This window comes from Tyto alba, unplaced genomic scaffold, assembly GCF_018691265.1.
Source record: "Tyto alba isolate M040663 unplaced genomic scaffold, T.alba_DEE_v4.0 Super-Scaffold_2, whole genome shotgun sequence".
Taxonomy (NCBI): Eukaryota; Metazoa; Chordata; class Aves; order Strigiformes; family Tytonidae; genus Tyto; species Tyto alba.
Genome location: NW_024881282.1, coordinates 32,414,433 through 32,428,892, shown reverse-complemented (window position 1 = coordinate 32,428,892; position 14,460 = coordinate 32,414,433). Strand labels below are relative to the sequence as shown.

Genomic DNA, 14,460 nt, shown 5'->3' with positions numbered 1-14,460 from the left:
GCGGGGAGACGGCCAAATCGGCTGGGGGAGGCGGGGCCGTGCCCTTGCCGGCGGCCTTCCTGAGGCGGCGGCCAATCAGCGCGCGGGTGGGCGGGGCACCCGGCGGAAGTTTGGTCGCGCGTGGGTCACCTCGGGGCCCGGGAAGGTGCGGCTGGGGGTGGGGTCCCGTGGGTTTGGGGAGGGTGGGGGGGGGACACGTCCTGTGGCACCGTCGGCGGGATGGGGCCCTCCCGGCTATGGTGTCCTGCCCTCTGGGGCTGGAAGGGGAAGTTGGGCCCGTGGGGCTCCCGTGGCCTGTGGGGGGGTGTCCTCCCCCACTGGGTTGTGAAGAGGCAACCGCATGGCGGGGGGGGGGGGGGGGGGGCCTGTTTCGCTGATGGGAAATGCTGGGATGCTCTGGACGAAGGAGCTGTGCCCACCGGTGTCGGGGGAGTGGGGGTCCCGTGGCTGGGGGGGGCCGGGGGCTGCCCCGTGGGTTGGAAGGAACAAGCCCGGCGGGAGGGTTGTTGTCTGTAGGGCTGGGGGGAAACGGGGTCTCTGTGGCCGGGACAGGCAGCCCTGCCCCCTGGAAATGGAGAAGCTGGGGGCTGTAACTGGAGGGCTCCGTGGCAGGTGGGACCCCACGGCTGTGGGGGCTGAGGTTTCAGCGTGGCTGGAGCTTGCAGGGTGGCGAGAGCTGGGTGTAGGGGCAGTAGGTTTCTGTTTAGGGCACCTCCTGGCTCGGGGGCTGCCCTGGTGAGGGGACTCTGAGTGGGTCGCTGTTGCAGCGAGACTGGCTGTGGGCTGCACCCACCCCATGTACCTCCTCCTCTCCCCACAGATGGCCCAGAGGCTGGCACTCCGGCGGCTGCTGTCCCTCACCCCCAGGACGCTGCCCCCCCAGGGTCCCCTGGCACCGTGTGCGCCCCCAGCACCGCACGGCAGGGCCCTCAGCACCTCAGCAGCCTGCAGGAGCACCTTCAACGTGCAGGATGGCAACGACTTCCAGGACCGGGTGGTGAACAACCCCAAACCCGTTGTGGTGGACTTCCACGCGCAGTAAGTTTCCCCTCCCTCACCCCACCGCTGTGGTTCTTGTGCCCTTCTCTGCCATTACACGTGTAGGTGTGTCCCTGCTGCTTTCCTGACCCCCTGGGCGATGTGAGTACGCCCCAGGGCTTCCCAGCCTGTGGAGCTGGTGTTAAAAGGTGCTTCTGCCCCTCTGGCACAACCCACAGAAGTTTCACTTGTCAGGTTGCACTGCTGTAGGTGTAGCTGCTACACCCTGTAGGAGTGTAAAACACAAGTGCCAGGGAAGGTGTTCCCTGAGCTGCCCCTCCCAAGTGCTCAGGTGTCACCCTGGCCCACGGCGATGCATCCTCCTGCAAAAGACACCTCAGGTAAAAGCTCTGATAGCTCCCTTTTTTAGCTCTGTGGATCACCTGTTCTCTTAAAAACACTAAATGACGTTACCAGCTGTGGAAGAGCACTGCACTTGGTATATCCCTGCACTGCCATGTTGTGTCTTTCCAGGTTTCTTACACTGCGTGCTCTTGAGGCAGGGCTCTTAACAGCAAATGCCTTTATGTATCAGTAACAGCCACGTGATACCAACGGCAGCATTTATCACCAGTAAAAACACTGTCATTCTCTTGCCAGTAAAAATATTCCTAGATGTTACCCGCTGGATTAACAACACTGATTATCTTTGTTTTCTCATGTATTTTCATAGTGCTGCAGTGCTGTCATGTGAGCCTGTTGTGGCTGATTCTAGGCAAACAGAGTATGAAACAGCCCAAAAACTTCTGCTCTAAATAGACCAAACTGACAAACCAAAATGAACATTAATTGGCACCATCCAGGGAAGGGAGGACAAATAACTGAAAGCTTGAAACCTGACACAGAGGGAGGCTGAGGAGGAACAAAGTTTACCAGAGCTTCATTTTTAAAAGAAAAGGGCACTTGGAGCTTTAACTCATGTTTTCCTTGAACAGAGTAAGTTCAAACCATCCTAACTGGTGCAGTTAGAGGATGCGGGGGGGGTGTTTTCTCTGTACAGGGCATTGCAAACTCTGCTGTTGCTGCACCTGGGTTTGGAATAGGTGGTCTGTCTTTGAACAGACGCGATGCCTCTGCGAGTTCTGCAGCTGAAGGGGAATTTTCTGTAAACCCTGCAGTGAGCACGAAGGGGAAGTCTATGATCTGATGACTGGCATTGACCAATTTGAGTGTGGGCTGTGACACCCACACACACACACACACACACCTGGCAGCAACGCTCACCCTAGGGCAGCTTCGTGGTGGGCAGGGTCGCAGCTCTGCACGTGTGCACCAGCGAGGACACAGAGCAGGGTCGGGATGAAGTGCTGAGGAGAGGGGGCAGGAGGACCACCAGGGCTGGCAGAGCAGACTGCGGTGTGATCAAAATGACATCAAAAGCACAGCAGAAGCTGAACGGTGACCTCTTCTTCCACTCAGCATCTCTTACCACGCACACAGAACCCTTCGACAGCTCCTTTGTGAGAAGGAGTATTTTTCTAAGCTGTGGTTCAGGAATGGTGTTTCCAGGGTGGCTCTTGAATGGACGGTGGTGGTGGTAAAGGCACCAGAGTACCAGCAAAACCTTCCACGCCTGCTGCTGCGCTTGCCTTCTCTGATGTCCCCTCTCCTCTATCTCCATCAGGTGGTGTGGCCCCTGCAAGATCCTAGGCCCCAGGTTAGAGAAGGTGGTGGCCAAGCAGGAGGGGAAGGTGCTGATGGCCAAAGTGGACATTGACGATCACACAGACCTTGCTATTGAGTATGAGGTAGGAGACGGAACAGCGCGGACTTTCTTCTGATGGGGCAAAGAAAGTTCTGCCCTGGGGAAAGGTGTGCCTGCACGGCAGGGGAGCTGGGGTGGGGTGGGGAGGCCTAGTGCCTACAGGTTCCTGGTCCCTTGTGTCACTTGCTAGTAGGCAGATTTTGCTGCTTGGCTCTCCTGATCTGCTGCCCGTGCTCAGCATCCCCACCTCTAATTCTGCAGAAAGGCGTCCTCTAAGCCTTGCAGGCATCTGTCATCATAAATGCTTGTCTGGCCTCAAGGAGCCTGCAGCACAGGCAGCGTTTTGCTGTGTGCATGGGCTGCTCAGGTGCAGGGCAGGGATGTGAAGTAACAAGCCCCTGGCTGTGCTCTGCTCTCAAATGTGGCTCTTCATGCAGCCAGCCCATCCTCTCCCTACCTTGTTCAAGATTTCTTGCTGGGTGATAATGTCCCATCCTTAAGCCGCAGCACAAGGAGACGCAGTGGGTTTTGTCTGGATGGGTGGAAGCCAGGCTGGAGAACACACATAAGCAACAGGAGCATGCATCCTGCTCTTGACAGGTGCGGACCTTGGTGCTTACACTGGTGTTTTACACAGCTGTTGCATGTGTTCCCTGTGCTGCCTTGCTCCCAGGAAGGAGCAGAGTGACTGGAGAAGGCCATGGCTTTTGTTTACGTGATTTATTTATTTTTTTCCCTGCATCAGTGATTGGGTAGTTTAAGAAACACAAAAACTCTTCTGACAACTGTGATCGTCTCTTGTTGTCTCTCCTTGTAAATAACAACTCAGTCTGCAGAGCCAGGGCATCCTGCTGCTGTGTTTTACAGGGAAGAAGGTGCTTAATTTTCACATTTTGGCAGATGAAATCCTGCTCCCAGGACAGAGGCTAGCACAGGCAGCTCCTCCAGTTGCCCAGCAAAGCGCGAACCATCTCCTGAGCAAGCTGTCATTCTGTTGAGCCTGGAGGAGATGCTCTGTGCCGTTCCCATATCCTGCCAAGCTGGAAGGAGAAGGAAGTGGAAACAGCTTGTTCCCTCCCGCTCTTTCCCAGGGAGACCTTTCTGCCTGTGCTGTGGTGGCGTGTCCACCCAGCTGGTGCCCACAGACCTGACTTGCAGCTTCCACCAGCTGAGCACGAGAGCCTCGGGTGCTCTCCTCGGTGATGGTGTGCTGGCAGATACGCCCCAGGCCAAGGAGGATGGCTGCTGGCTCTGGAGCAGGGCTGTGCTGCAAGCCCAGAGGCTGCATAGCTTGAGGGTGCTGGTGAGACAAAGTTGTAGAGGGTGAGCTTGTTTCAGTGGTGGTCAGAAAACGCGTAAATTCTAATAGATGCAGACAGGGCTGTGGTAGCAACCACCCTAAAGAGAATAGAACAGAGTTTATTAGCTTAACTCTGTTCCAAGCCTTCCTGTAGATTGAATTAGCTGGGATTACAAGAAGAAAATCTCAGGTGACTGGAAGACAGCAAACGGGGTGTGTGCGTGTGAAGAAAGGTCTTTAAAAAGAGGCTGCAAGTTCCCGAGCTGCACAGGTTGATGACACACTGCGTGTGCTCTCCCACCGGCTGGTGAGTGAGCAGCTGCACAGCCTGCTGCGTACACGTGTTTCTCTGCAGGGCCTGCCTGTCTTGCAGCCCTGGTGGCCTAGCTGCAGGCAAGATTGAGGCTGCAGGCAAGGGCCAGCTTCCAGCAATTCATTCTGGAGCCTTGCATACAAACACGGTGAAGTTTTTGTTTTGCAGAAGGGTCTGGGGATCATCGCTGTGTCCTCTGCTCTCCAAGCGATGCGTGTGTCTGGTCGTGACCATTATCCCTGTGGCTAAAACCCCAGCCCTAGGCAGTGTCTGTGAGTAGGATAGCTGCAAACAGGTAGGGCTAAAGGAAGAATTTTTGCTTTGAACTTCGTAGTTTGGGGCATCCTTTTTAAGGCCAAAGTTTGGTTCGTGTGCTGAGCACGTGCTCGGTTTTGCTTCATCTTCCTGGGAAGTTGCCACTTAAGGAGATGTGAACGTAAGGGCTGATGGGAAGACACCAAGTCGAGATCAGAGAGGGACCAGAGGTAGTGTTTGGAAGGGATCAGGAAAGCTTTATTTACTTTAAAGCTATTCAGCTGGGGATCAGATGTCTGCAAGCTGAGAAAGTTTTTTTTGTTCTGGGGGTTTTCAGTGTCCATGCCACCCCCTACAACTCTTCTTCCCCTAGCTGCCAGGAAGTCTCCTTCCACCCATGTTTATCCCTCTGCCCACGCACGCAGCCCCCATCTTGCCGCCTGATTGCACAACGTCCTTGTCAGCAGCCTCCTTGGTGCAGGGGTGGGGGGGAGGCAGAGCGAGGGGAGAGACCCCCCTGGAAGAGCCAAGGAATGCCGGCGCATTCCTTCGTACACGCTGCCGTCTGCCCTTGGCTCCTGGCCCTCCCGGCTTAGCATGGAGGGGGCACATCTTTCCTGCAACTCGAAACATCCCCCAACGCCCTTCCCCGCCCGGTTGTGCCCAGCACAAAAGTTCTTTCTCCAGGGATTCCTCCTTTTATCTGACACCTTTCATCTCTGGTTGTGGCTTTTCTCTGTTGCTCCAGCCTGCTCCTGACCTCTCGCCCCGAGAGCAGAAAGGGAGAAGGAATACTTTTGTTTAATCTGCCATCTCTTCAAATTCTTTAGATTCATCTCTTGCCTTGGCCCGTTGCCTGCACGCGTGGCCACTGGGAAAGGGCAGCCCCTTCTCCGGCCGCTGCGGGCGGGCAGCTCGGAAGAGCTGCTGGATGCAGGGATGGTCCTTCATCAGCAGATCTTGGTCCTGTGCTGCACCTCATTCTGAACCTTGGGTGGAATCCTTCCCCCTGCTCCGTTGCGTGGCATCTGAGCTTGTGTAAAAGCCTCGGTTTCAGATGGGAGAGAATTCCCTCGGTATGGGTGCTGCCAGGAATAGCCTGGATGGCCGTGTTTGTTTATTTATCTGTGTGGTCAGGGCTGATCAAAAGCAGCCTGACTTTTTCTCTAGAAATGCTCTTGAGGGAGGAGGAGGGTTTGTTTAAGTTCAGTGCAGGCAGGACCCAAAAAAAAAAGAAGGGAAAAAAAAAAAAAAAAAAAAGGGCCCAACTTTGTGTTTGAGATATTCCCATGACATTTGCTTCTCCAGCAGCAAAATGAAGTACGTGCTCCATTAACAGGCTGCCCTTGCTGCAGCTAGCAGGAAGGAAGCTGTCAAAAGCGTTGTGTTTTCTGAGCAGAGACAAGTTGCTCAGTGCCCCTGGTTCTCATCCAGCCCCAGACCTGCCACCCGTTCTCAGGGTTTGCATGAAAAGGGGGGAGAGATGGAGGGATGGAGGCTGTGTGAGGCTCGTGGATGTGCTGGTCAGCATGCAGAGCCCTGTAACTCGGTGTCAGCTGCTTCTCTGTAGTGCTTCGAAGTGTTGGCCGTTCCTCACCCAGGCTGTAATGGCCTGGTGCTTGCTGTTGCTGGTTGGGCATGCTGGTTTTTTTGGATGTAGCTGGGGCAACTCTGCTCATTATTAATCCACTTTGCAAACCAGAGGGAGGCTCGGTGGAGCTTTGCCCTTCTCGCAGGGAGGGGGGAGGCCGGTTGAGTGCAGTGCTTGCTGGTTACCGTCCTTTCCCACCCCTAAAAATCACAAGGGAGCGTGTTGGCAGCCCAGTCGACAGCGCTGGGCCCGGAGCCCTCGGGATCCGCTACCGCCAGTCACTAGGAGGAGCTGAAGATCGTGGGTTGCAGCAGCCCCGGTGCTCCCATCCCTTCAGATGGGACCGTAGGAGCCCCGGAGGACAGACTGCGGGGAGCCACGCTGGACTGGCTGGCCGGGACCGGGTGGGAAGGGAAGCACAAACTGTGCCTTTCATCTCAGGCTCCCGATGGGAGAGAAGCCAAGCCTCTGGCAGGTTTCCCGAGGAAGGATTTGCAGATCCTTGCTGGCAGCGGGGCTGGCAGCACGCAGAAAGGCCCCGTGGGCTGGTGGGGAGGCAGCAGGCGAGATAAGGACAGGATGTGTTTTGGTAGGAGGGGGGCTTTGCAGAGATAAGGGCACCAAAGCCGTGGGGTCAGAAATACCACCAGATCTCTTTGCTGTCACAGCTCTCCAAGCTCTGGTTGCTCCTTCTCTTAATCATGTCCCCAGGGTCTCTTCTGTCACTGGTCAGCTGGCAAATCCCTTGGGAGCGTTGTCATTTCTACGGCTGTTCTCTTGGATAATTCTCAGAAAACTTTGTTCTGGGCTAAAAAAGCAGCACCCAGAGCAGTGCAGCTGCCTGCTGGCTCTGGTCAGGGGGACTTTTCCCACTTCTTAGCTAATAGTCAGGGGTCCACAGTGGACAGCACTGGTGTGGGACCAGCTAAACCAGTGAAAGCAGGAACAGAAAAGGAAAGATGGGTTGGAGGCAGTTGGCATTACTGTGATAGGACGGAGCAGGAAATCTGCTGGTGCAGTAACGGGGGAGGGACCCTCCTCCAGCTCTAGTCCTGTCTGGAGAACATAGTTCCAGACTGACACAACCCTGGTCATAAAATGTCCAAAGGTCATCACGTCTGAGAGGTGTCCTGGTAAAGGACCAGGTTTGTTTGCTTATGATAGGACAAAAGGGGAGGAGAAGGGGAATTTGTACTGGAGAGGGGGGGAAAGATTTGCCTTGTTCTTCTAGTAGCTTTGGTTCTGTCTTTAAAATTTGGGGTTGTATTTAAACTCAAAAAGCTGCTCAGCCTTGACTTAAGCCGTGCGACAGAAGTGAGTGCAGAGAAGAGGCCCCGGGGAGAGGAGGGGCATGGAGCTCAGCTGGCCTGTGTTTTGTGAGCGGACATATCGCCCCTGAGCAGTGTGTGCTCAGCTTCCTTGTAGCCACTTCTTTCACAGAGCTCCATCTGGGGCTCGGGTGCAGCCGGGCTCCCTCCCCACAGCCTCTGCTTACCTGCTTTTCTTGCCCCCAGGTGTCAGCAGTTCCAACTGTGCTGGCTATGAAGAACGGAGATGTTGTGGATAAGTTTGTGGGAATAAAGGACGAGGATCAGCTGGAGGCATTCCTCAAGAAACTCATCGGAGCCTGAAGTGAAAGGGTGGCTGTACCTCTGCCTCTGGACACGTCCGCGGTGTGCATTCCTTGCCTGAGAGAGCTGAGGGGCACGTGAACTGCCTGCCCTGAACAACCTGGAGTTTTCCTCTGGTTTGGGGTTTTTAGATGGACCGTGTTGTAACCCTTCCCTCCCACTCCCCCTTCTCTTGAGCAGCAGTAGCTGTAAAGGGCGCTGAGAAGCAGGGCTGCTTATTCTCAAAATGGGGAATGTGGCTGGAATTAGGAGTCTGTGTGTCAGCAAAGAGCTGATGTGCAGAGCTGCTGCTGCTGAGTTAAGAGAAGGAATGTTTTTCTCTTTGCCCAGCATCTGATAGCCCAGAGCAGAGGGCAGCTGCTCCCTGCAAGATGCAGACACATACCTGCCCTGGGTGGGTTTGTTTAAAGCTGAGAATGCCTCTGCCTTGTCTGTGAAACCTGTCTCTCTGTTCCTCTGTCCTCGTGTCACTGGGACAGGTACAACTCCTCCAGAAATCCATGGGCTCCCATCATAATTTTGTAAGAGAAAATAGAAGTATTTTATGGATCTCGTTTTGTAGGTCTGTAATAAAGAGAACTTTATCGGTCAGTGCTGTGTAGCTGGAGAATAAAACTTAATCCTCAGAAATCACAGGGAAGTCCTTTTGTCTGCCCAGAGCGGTGGATCAGCAGCACAGGGGCTGGTTTCTAACGGTGGGCTGGGAGAGCACAGGTAATGACTTGATCCCCACTAAAAGGTCATGTGCTGAAAACCAAGTAAGTGGATTACTTTCACAGGGCTTTCAGTGCTGCTTCTAGGACCCGCTTTGGGTGCTGCTGGATCTGGGACACCAGGGGAAGGACTCGCCTCCCGTGCGCGGAGGAGCAGCGGCTTGTTGCACACAAGGCACCGGGGCTGTGCTCGCTCCCCCGGGGCTTTTCTCACTCCCTCCTGCCCCAAAGCCTCCCTCTCCCTTGCGTGAATGATTAAATCCGCTCACGCGGGTGAGCCCTGCCAAAAGGCAGTCTTTTGACTTCAGTTGCCCTGACCTTTAGACTGAGGCGGTTGCATGCTCATATGGTGAGCAGCCTTCAGCCCTTCCCACCTCTTCCTCCTCCCCCCCATATACACCTGTTTCCAGTCAGCCTGGCTTCTGAGTGCTCCCAGCCTCCTCCTGTGCTTTCAGGCAGAGTACAGCACTGGGGCTGATGCCTGCTGCAATGCTTAATTCCAGTTTGCTTATCTAAGCTGCATGAGAACATTGTAAGTGCTTAATAACCATGTACAAGCTGCTTTTTTTTTTTTTTTTTTTTTTTTAATCTTCCAAGCTTCTGTTTCCTTCAATCACCCCCTGCTTTGGCTCTGCTCCATTTCACCTCCCTGGCATAGGCTGTTATGAGTGGCGAGGCAATTATTTTTTTTTTTTTTTCCTGCACCTTTGCAATAACAATTTATGACCTTTGAAGGAAGAGGGGAGCGGTAACCCAAGTCCTCAGTGCTGCAGGCATCGCCCCTGGGGCCTGGGCAGCAGCACAAGGTGGTGCTGGTCCCCCCCCAATGTTGGTAACTCCCTGTCCGGGCTGGGCTGATCTCACCCCCCGGCGTGCTGCTAGAGGTGATGTCACTTGGATGAAATTTGATAAAGAACCGTTGGTCAGTTACGATCATTAAAAAATGGCGTTTTATTTTCTTTGGGAGACCACAGAAGCTATGCTGCTCATGTCCTGCTCGTGTTTCAGGCCGGGCAGTTTGCCCTGCAGTGTCAGTGTTCCTGCTCTGTAAACACTTCTAGTAAAGACCGTCTCCATTTTCCTGCATGAGCAGGAAAAGTAGGGGAACAGCGTCACGTACCTGACAATAGTCAACTTTCAGGCTTCACCATCCCACAGAACAGGAAAAAACACTGTGACTTTGCATTGTGTAATTAAGGGGCAGTATAAATTAGCTGGTTTATCACTTCCTTCTAAGGAAAAGTGGAGCTAAGGTGCCATTCAGCTATTAAAGCACCAGCATGCTTTAGGGTGCATTATGTGAAAGCCACAACTGTTTCTTTGAGATAAATGCTGAAGACCCACTTGCATGGTCCCCTGTGGAAATCCTTCAGAAACAGTGTAAGGGGTGGAGAGGAGGAGGGATGCGGGGGTAGCTTGAGATTCCCCACGCGCTTTGCACAGTTTTCACCACAGGACAGGCCTCGAAGTGCACGGATGTTTTCTGTGGCAGGATCTAAATTCAGCTCCCCTGTTCACTGACTGCTAGGAGAGGCTTCAGCGACTCCCACAGCTCCTGTTAATAACAGAGGAGGTGCAAGTGGGAAGCACTACCAGCAGAGTATTTATGTAGCGGTTAAGAAGGGGGTTGCACAGCAATTTTCACGCCACCTGACTGTGATGTTGGGCTTTCCTGAGAGAAGAGAGCTGAAGAAATAGGTAATTCCTCATCAGTGGCTGCTTTCTCCGTGTCGGCTGGGAAGAGGTTTCTGCTCGCTCCAGCAAGGGTGCAGTTGGTTTTCCCTTTTGGAGTTAAGCACATCGAATGCTCCTCTGATCTGTTAAGCATTTTCTCTCTCCTGCCCCAGCCTGCCTATATTACAACAGCTTTCTCAGCTTCTAATGTTCCTGGTTGCTATTTTAAGAGGATGTGGCGGTCAGTACTTTCCCAAGGGGAACGTAGCTCAGCTGAACCTGCTTCTCCCTCCCCAGGTATGTTCTGAACCCAGTGCTGAGATCCCCACCAAAGGTCAGGCTCAGTGCCTCTGCCCTCACAGTCTTGTCCAAGGTGCCCGATTGCAGGCAAGAGGAGGTTTTCCCTTCGTTCCTGTTGGCTTTACATTTGCATGGAGCCCTAACGCAGCTGCTCCTTTCTCCAAGGTGTTTGTGCCTGCCTGCTGAACTCCACGTTAACCTCCAACTGCTCTGGGCCACGGCAAATGCCTGCAAGGAGGGAGGGAGAGCTGTGCTACCTTCCCTTCTAGGGATGCTACACCGAGACCAGCTTCAAGTGCTGGTAAAGGATGGAAAATTCAGGTTGCCTGGCTTGCAGCAGGCAGCGGGGTGAGCACATGTGGTCCCCTACAGCTTTGAAGGGGACGGTCCTGGCCACGTTTGACTCCAGTGAGCTCTGGCCTCAGCAGCCCAGACACCCAGCACTGACAGTAAATCCTTTGCTTTATCAACGTATTGTACGATTCCTCCTGTGCAAAGAACAAAACAAAGACCAGCTCCATGTCAACAGGGAGACGGCTGCTGTCACTGATGCTGCCCTAGGCAGGGCCCTTCGCCAGCCCGGTGGGCTGTTTGCCCTAACAGTTTGTTAATCATTTTGAGCTTCACGCCTCCTCACCTCATTTTTCTCAACTAAGTAATTACAGGATTCAGACAGAATCGGCGATTAAATTCCCCAGTCCTGCAAGGCAACATTGAGCTTCAGCGTTGTTCAAAACTGCTGCTGAATTGTATTCAGTGCTTGCCATGAGTTTCAGTTTCCTTCAAGTTAAAGAATAACAGCTCGCACAGCTGCAGTATCCTAAGCAATAAAAAAGATAAGATAGAACTACCAGAGGCTTGACTTCCAGACCAGAATCAAATTAGATCACCTGTTAGGCAGGCCGGTCCTCGTTAGGTGCCCCTGCAACCCACCCAGGCTTAAGTCCACCACCACACACAGGCGCCTTCCTGACGCTCTTCTCAAGGGCACGGGGTGCACTTGTGAGCTACCTGGTTTCTCTGCCCCCGCAGCTTTGTAACTTCGGCAACACTTTCCCTCTTAAAACTTTTCTCAGGCCAAAACCAGAGGCTGCAAGGCCGAGGGTGGTAGCCGCAGGCTGGGCGTGATGCCAGAGGGGGCTGCCGTGCTGAGCCGTGCCCGGCTGCTTTTTTTTCCTCAACGTGCGTTCTACCATCCAGAGAAGGATGGAGGCAGAAGCAGCAGGGGAAACCCCAAATTTCTTACGCCCAGAGGAGCCAAATGAGTGGAAACCAGAGACCGCCAGGAAGAGCTTGCAAACGTGGCACCCCATATCCCAGCGGGGACGAACCCTGGGGCTGCCTTCCCGCGGGGAGTGAGATGGGGGAACTGGGCCTGCAAGGAGAGGCCAGAGGGGGGGATGCTGGAGCTGCTCATGCCCTGTGGGCAGAGGAGAGCTGGCAGCTTCAGGCAACCCAACCTCCAGCCTGCCCACATCGGGTTCCTAGCCCCTCATAATGCAAATAGTCGCAATAAAAATGCACTAAAAATGACTGGGGTTTTCTCCACGGCCTGCAGCTTCTGTGGAGTAATGTCCCTGCACATATATATATATGTGTGTGTTTGTCCACTCACATACACTTGTTCTCTTGTCGGGGAGAGTGACAGGAACTCCTGGGGCTCACAGATGTCCCCAGAAGCTGTAGCTGCTGACGGAAGAGGATAGGAGCCAGCCTGCCTGCTCTCCCACTCAAGGGAAGGCTGAGCTCCCAGTATCCTTCCCACCACACGCTGCTCATCCCCCTGCTGCTGAAGGCACCCCGGCTCCATCTCTCCTATGAGCGGAAGAGTGGTTGAGCAATACTGAAAAACAGGAAATTTCTTCGGCAAGAGTCCTCGGAAACATCCCCTTCAAGTTGTCCCGAGGGTTCAAAACGCACCAGAGGTTTTGGTGGTTTCCAGAGACGATGGTGACCTCTGGCCACCCACGCGGCTGCAACTCCTCCACGCCAGTCCCGCACAGCTGGCAGCCAGGAGGTGTCTGTCCCGGGCAGCTCTGCGGGCACAGCTTCACCACCTCGGAACGGAGAGGAGCTGCATCCCCCCCAGGTTGCCTTGCTTGCTCCGTCGCGAGGCAGTGACGCTTGCCCGCAGGGCCGGCAGCCGTGGGCGCAGGGACCGCTCGGCTCCTTCCCCTTGCGGGTGGCTTTACCCGCAGCCAGCAGGTAACGAACGCCCTGGGCCTGGCCGGCGCTGTGCCTGCGATGGAGACGAAGCGACGTACTGCATGCAAGCTCCTGCACGCCCGCCAGTATTTATATAACATTGTTTTGCTTTAATACGGCTTTTTAAGTAAATTGTCAAAGCCCTTTCTGTTCGCTAGGAGCCTTTTTCTTTTCTGGCTGCAAGTTTCGTTTTTCAAAGCTCGGCTAGTTCTGAGTGATGCTGGAAAAAAAAAAAAAACCAAACATTTGCAGTGGCTTTTTGTTCCATACCGGTATTGTTCAGGCAAAAGTGGTTGTTTTCTTTTCGTCCTGGCATAGCTCAGGAATGACTACATGGTCTGAGCTCAAACTTTCTAAAAATACTCACTCGTGAGGAGAGAGATCCAGCATGGCAGTGTTCAGACCCAGAAATTAACACCTTGGAAAGGTGTGGTGATCCGAGAAAGAAGCCACTGGCAGCACTGTGCCAATTCTGGGCACTGTAAGCCCCGGAGCTGCAACGTGTGGCAGGCCGAGAGGACCTGCAGAGTGCTGCGGGTCTCTCTGGGGCAACGGGACCCACCTACAAGGGAAAGTTCACGCAGCGCCTGCAGAACCAGCCCAGGGGAATTACTGTCTGCGGGGAGGCTGTCGGGTGACTCAGAATTGTAAAGAAAAGCACTTCTCGCTGCTGGGAGAAGCAAGGCTGAATGATGAGCCCGCTCCTCACCAGAGTTTGTAACCACATCCTCTTGTTGGAGCATGAGGCTGGCGGCTCTGGGGGAAGGGAGGATGGCAGCAGCTGAGCAGAGCAGAGATCAGGCATATGACAAATTGCAGGAAAGCCTGTGGGAGCTCCTTTTTGTCCTTCCACCGGCTGATTGCAGGAAGCTCCCCAGGTGACGGCTTTAGCAGCTGCTGGGACGGGAGACTTATTGTTCTGCACTTGTGTTTACACCCGTGCCAGTTTTTGGCAGGAAGCGACAAGACAAAACCCTTGCATTCTTCCTTCTCGCTTGCAGGGTTTGCTCTCAAGGGGCTGAGCCTTCAGCTTAGCTCTTTCAGTTTATTTCGCCACCTGAGGAGGTCCAGCTTCCCTTTCCCAGCCAGGCCGGGTCCCATGGGCATCGCCCTAAGATCCTGGCAGGAACATGGAGACTTTTCACAGCGTTTGGGCAGTGTGAGAGGTTGCTGCTGTCACGCCCTGCCACTGCATTTCTAACGCTAAACTGTGTGGTCACCCAACACACCAATCCCCTTGTACCTGTCTGAGCCCTGTTCAGTTCCTCTTCCCCTTCCTCTGCCCTTGGGCTCAAGTTCTGTTCTCAGATTGGGTTTTATTGGTGACAGACGAAACATATTTGGGATTTTCTTAATCTGTCTGGCATTGCACAGGAAGGCAGAAGCAGGCAGCGCCCTTGAGATGGAAGGATGTGGAAGCGTGAGGGACCCGTCACCGCTGGCCTCACTGGGGCCCGCAGCACAGAAAGTGGCAGCATGCGGCCCGGTCTGTAAGCAAACTCATCAGGGGCTGTCATCTCCCTGTGCCGCAGGTCCCCCCACGCTGCTGTGCCTCGCTGTGACACTGTGCCCAGCCTGCCGGGCCCAGTAGCACATGGCTGACCCAAGGGCACGGTTTCCAGCCTTCGTCTTCTCCAGCCCGCAGCCGGGTGCACGGCAGCTGAGCTCTGACGGTGTTAAATCCTGAGCCTCGGTCCCCCTGCCTTCTTTTTTCCTTCCCTCCGTGGGGTTTTAT

At 54.4% G+C, this 14,460-nt stretch overlaps 1 protein-coding gene across 2 annotated transcripts; it reads left to right on the top strand.

The window, feature by feature from the left end:
• The first annotated feature begins 54 nt into the window (after positions 1-54).
• On the top strand, positions 55-8,463 carry TXN2 (thioredoxin 2). Of its 2 annotated transcripts, none has more exons than XM_042792094.1 (4): positions 55-145; positions 821-1,038; positions 2,663-2,786; positions 7,717-8,463. In XM_042792094.1, the coding sequence occupies exons 2-4, from the start codon at positions 821-823 to the stop codon at positions 7,831-7,833; spliced, it is 459 nt and encodes a 152-aa protein (XP_042648028.1). In that variant the 5' UTR covers positions 55-145; the 3' UTR covers positions 7,834-8,463. The 2 variants fall into 2 exon arrangements, with proteins under 2 accessions (XP_042648028.1, XP_042648029.1); XM_042792095.1 differs by lacking the exon at positions 55-145 and adding an exon at positions 246-265.
• The last annotated feature ends 5,997 nt before the right edge of the window (positions 8,464-14,460 follow it).

What these genes read in the sequence shown, in the direction of transcription:
- TXN2 (XM_042792094.1), top strand. Translation starts at nt 821, where the DNA reads ATGGCCCAGAGGCTGGCACTCCGGCGGCTGCTGTCCCTCACCCCCAGG. An exon ending in GTGGTGGACTTCCACGCGCA is followed by an intron (nt 1,039 to 2,662) that starts GTAAGTTTCCCC and finishes TATCTCCATCAG; the next exon opens with GTGGTGTGGCCCCTGCAAGA. An exon ending in ACCTTGCTATTGAGTATGAG is followed by an intron (nt 2,787 to 7,716) that starts GTAGGAGACGGA and finishes TCTTGCCCCCAG; the next exon opens with GTGTCAGCAGTTCCAACTGT.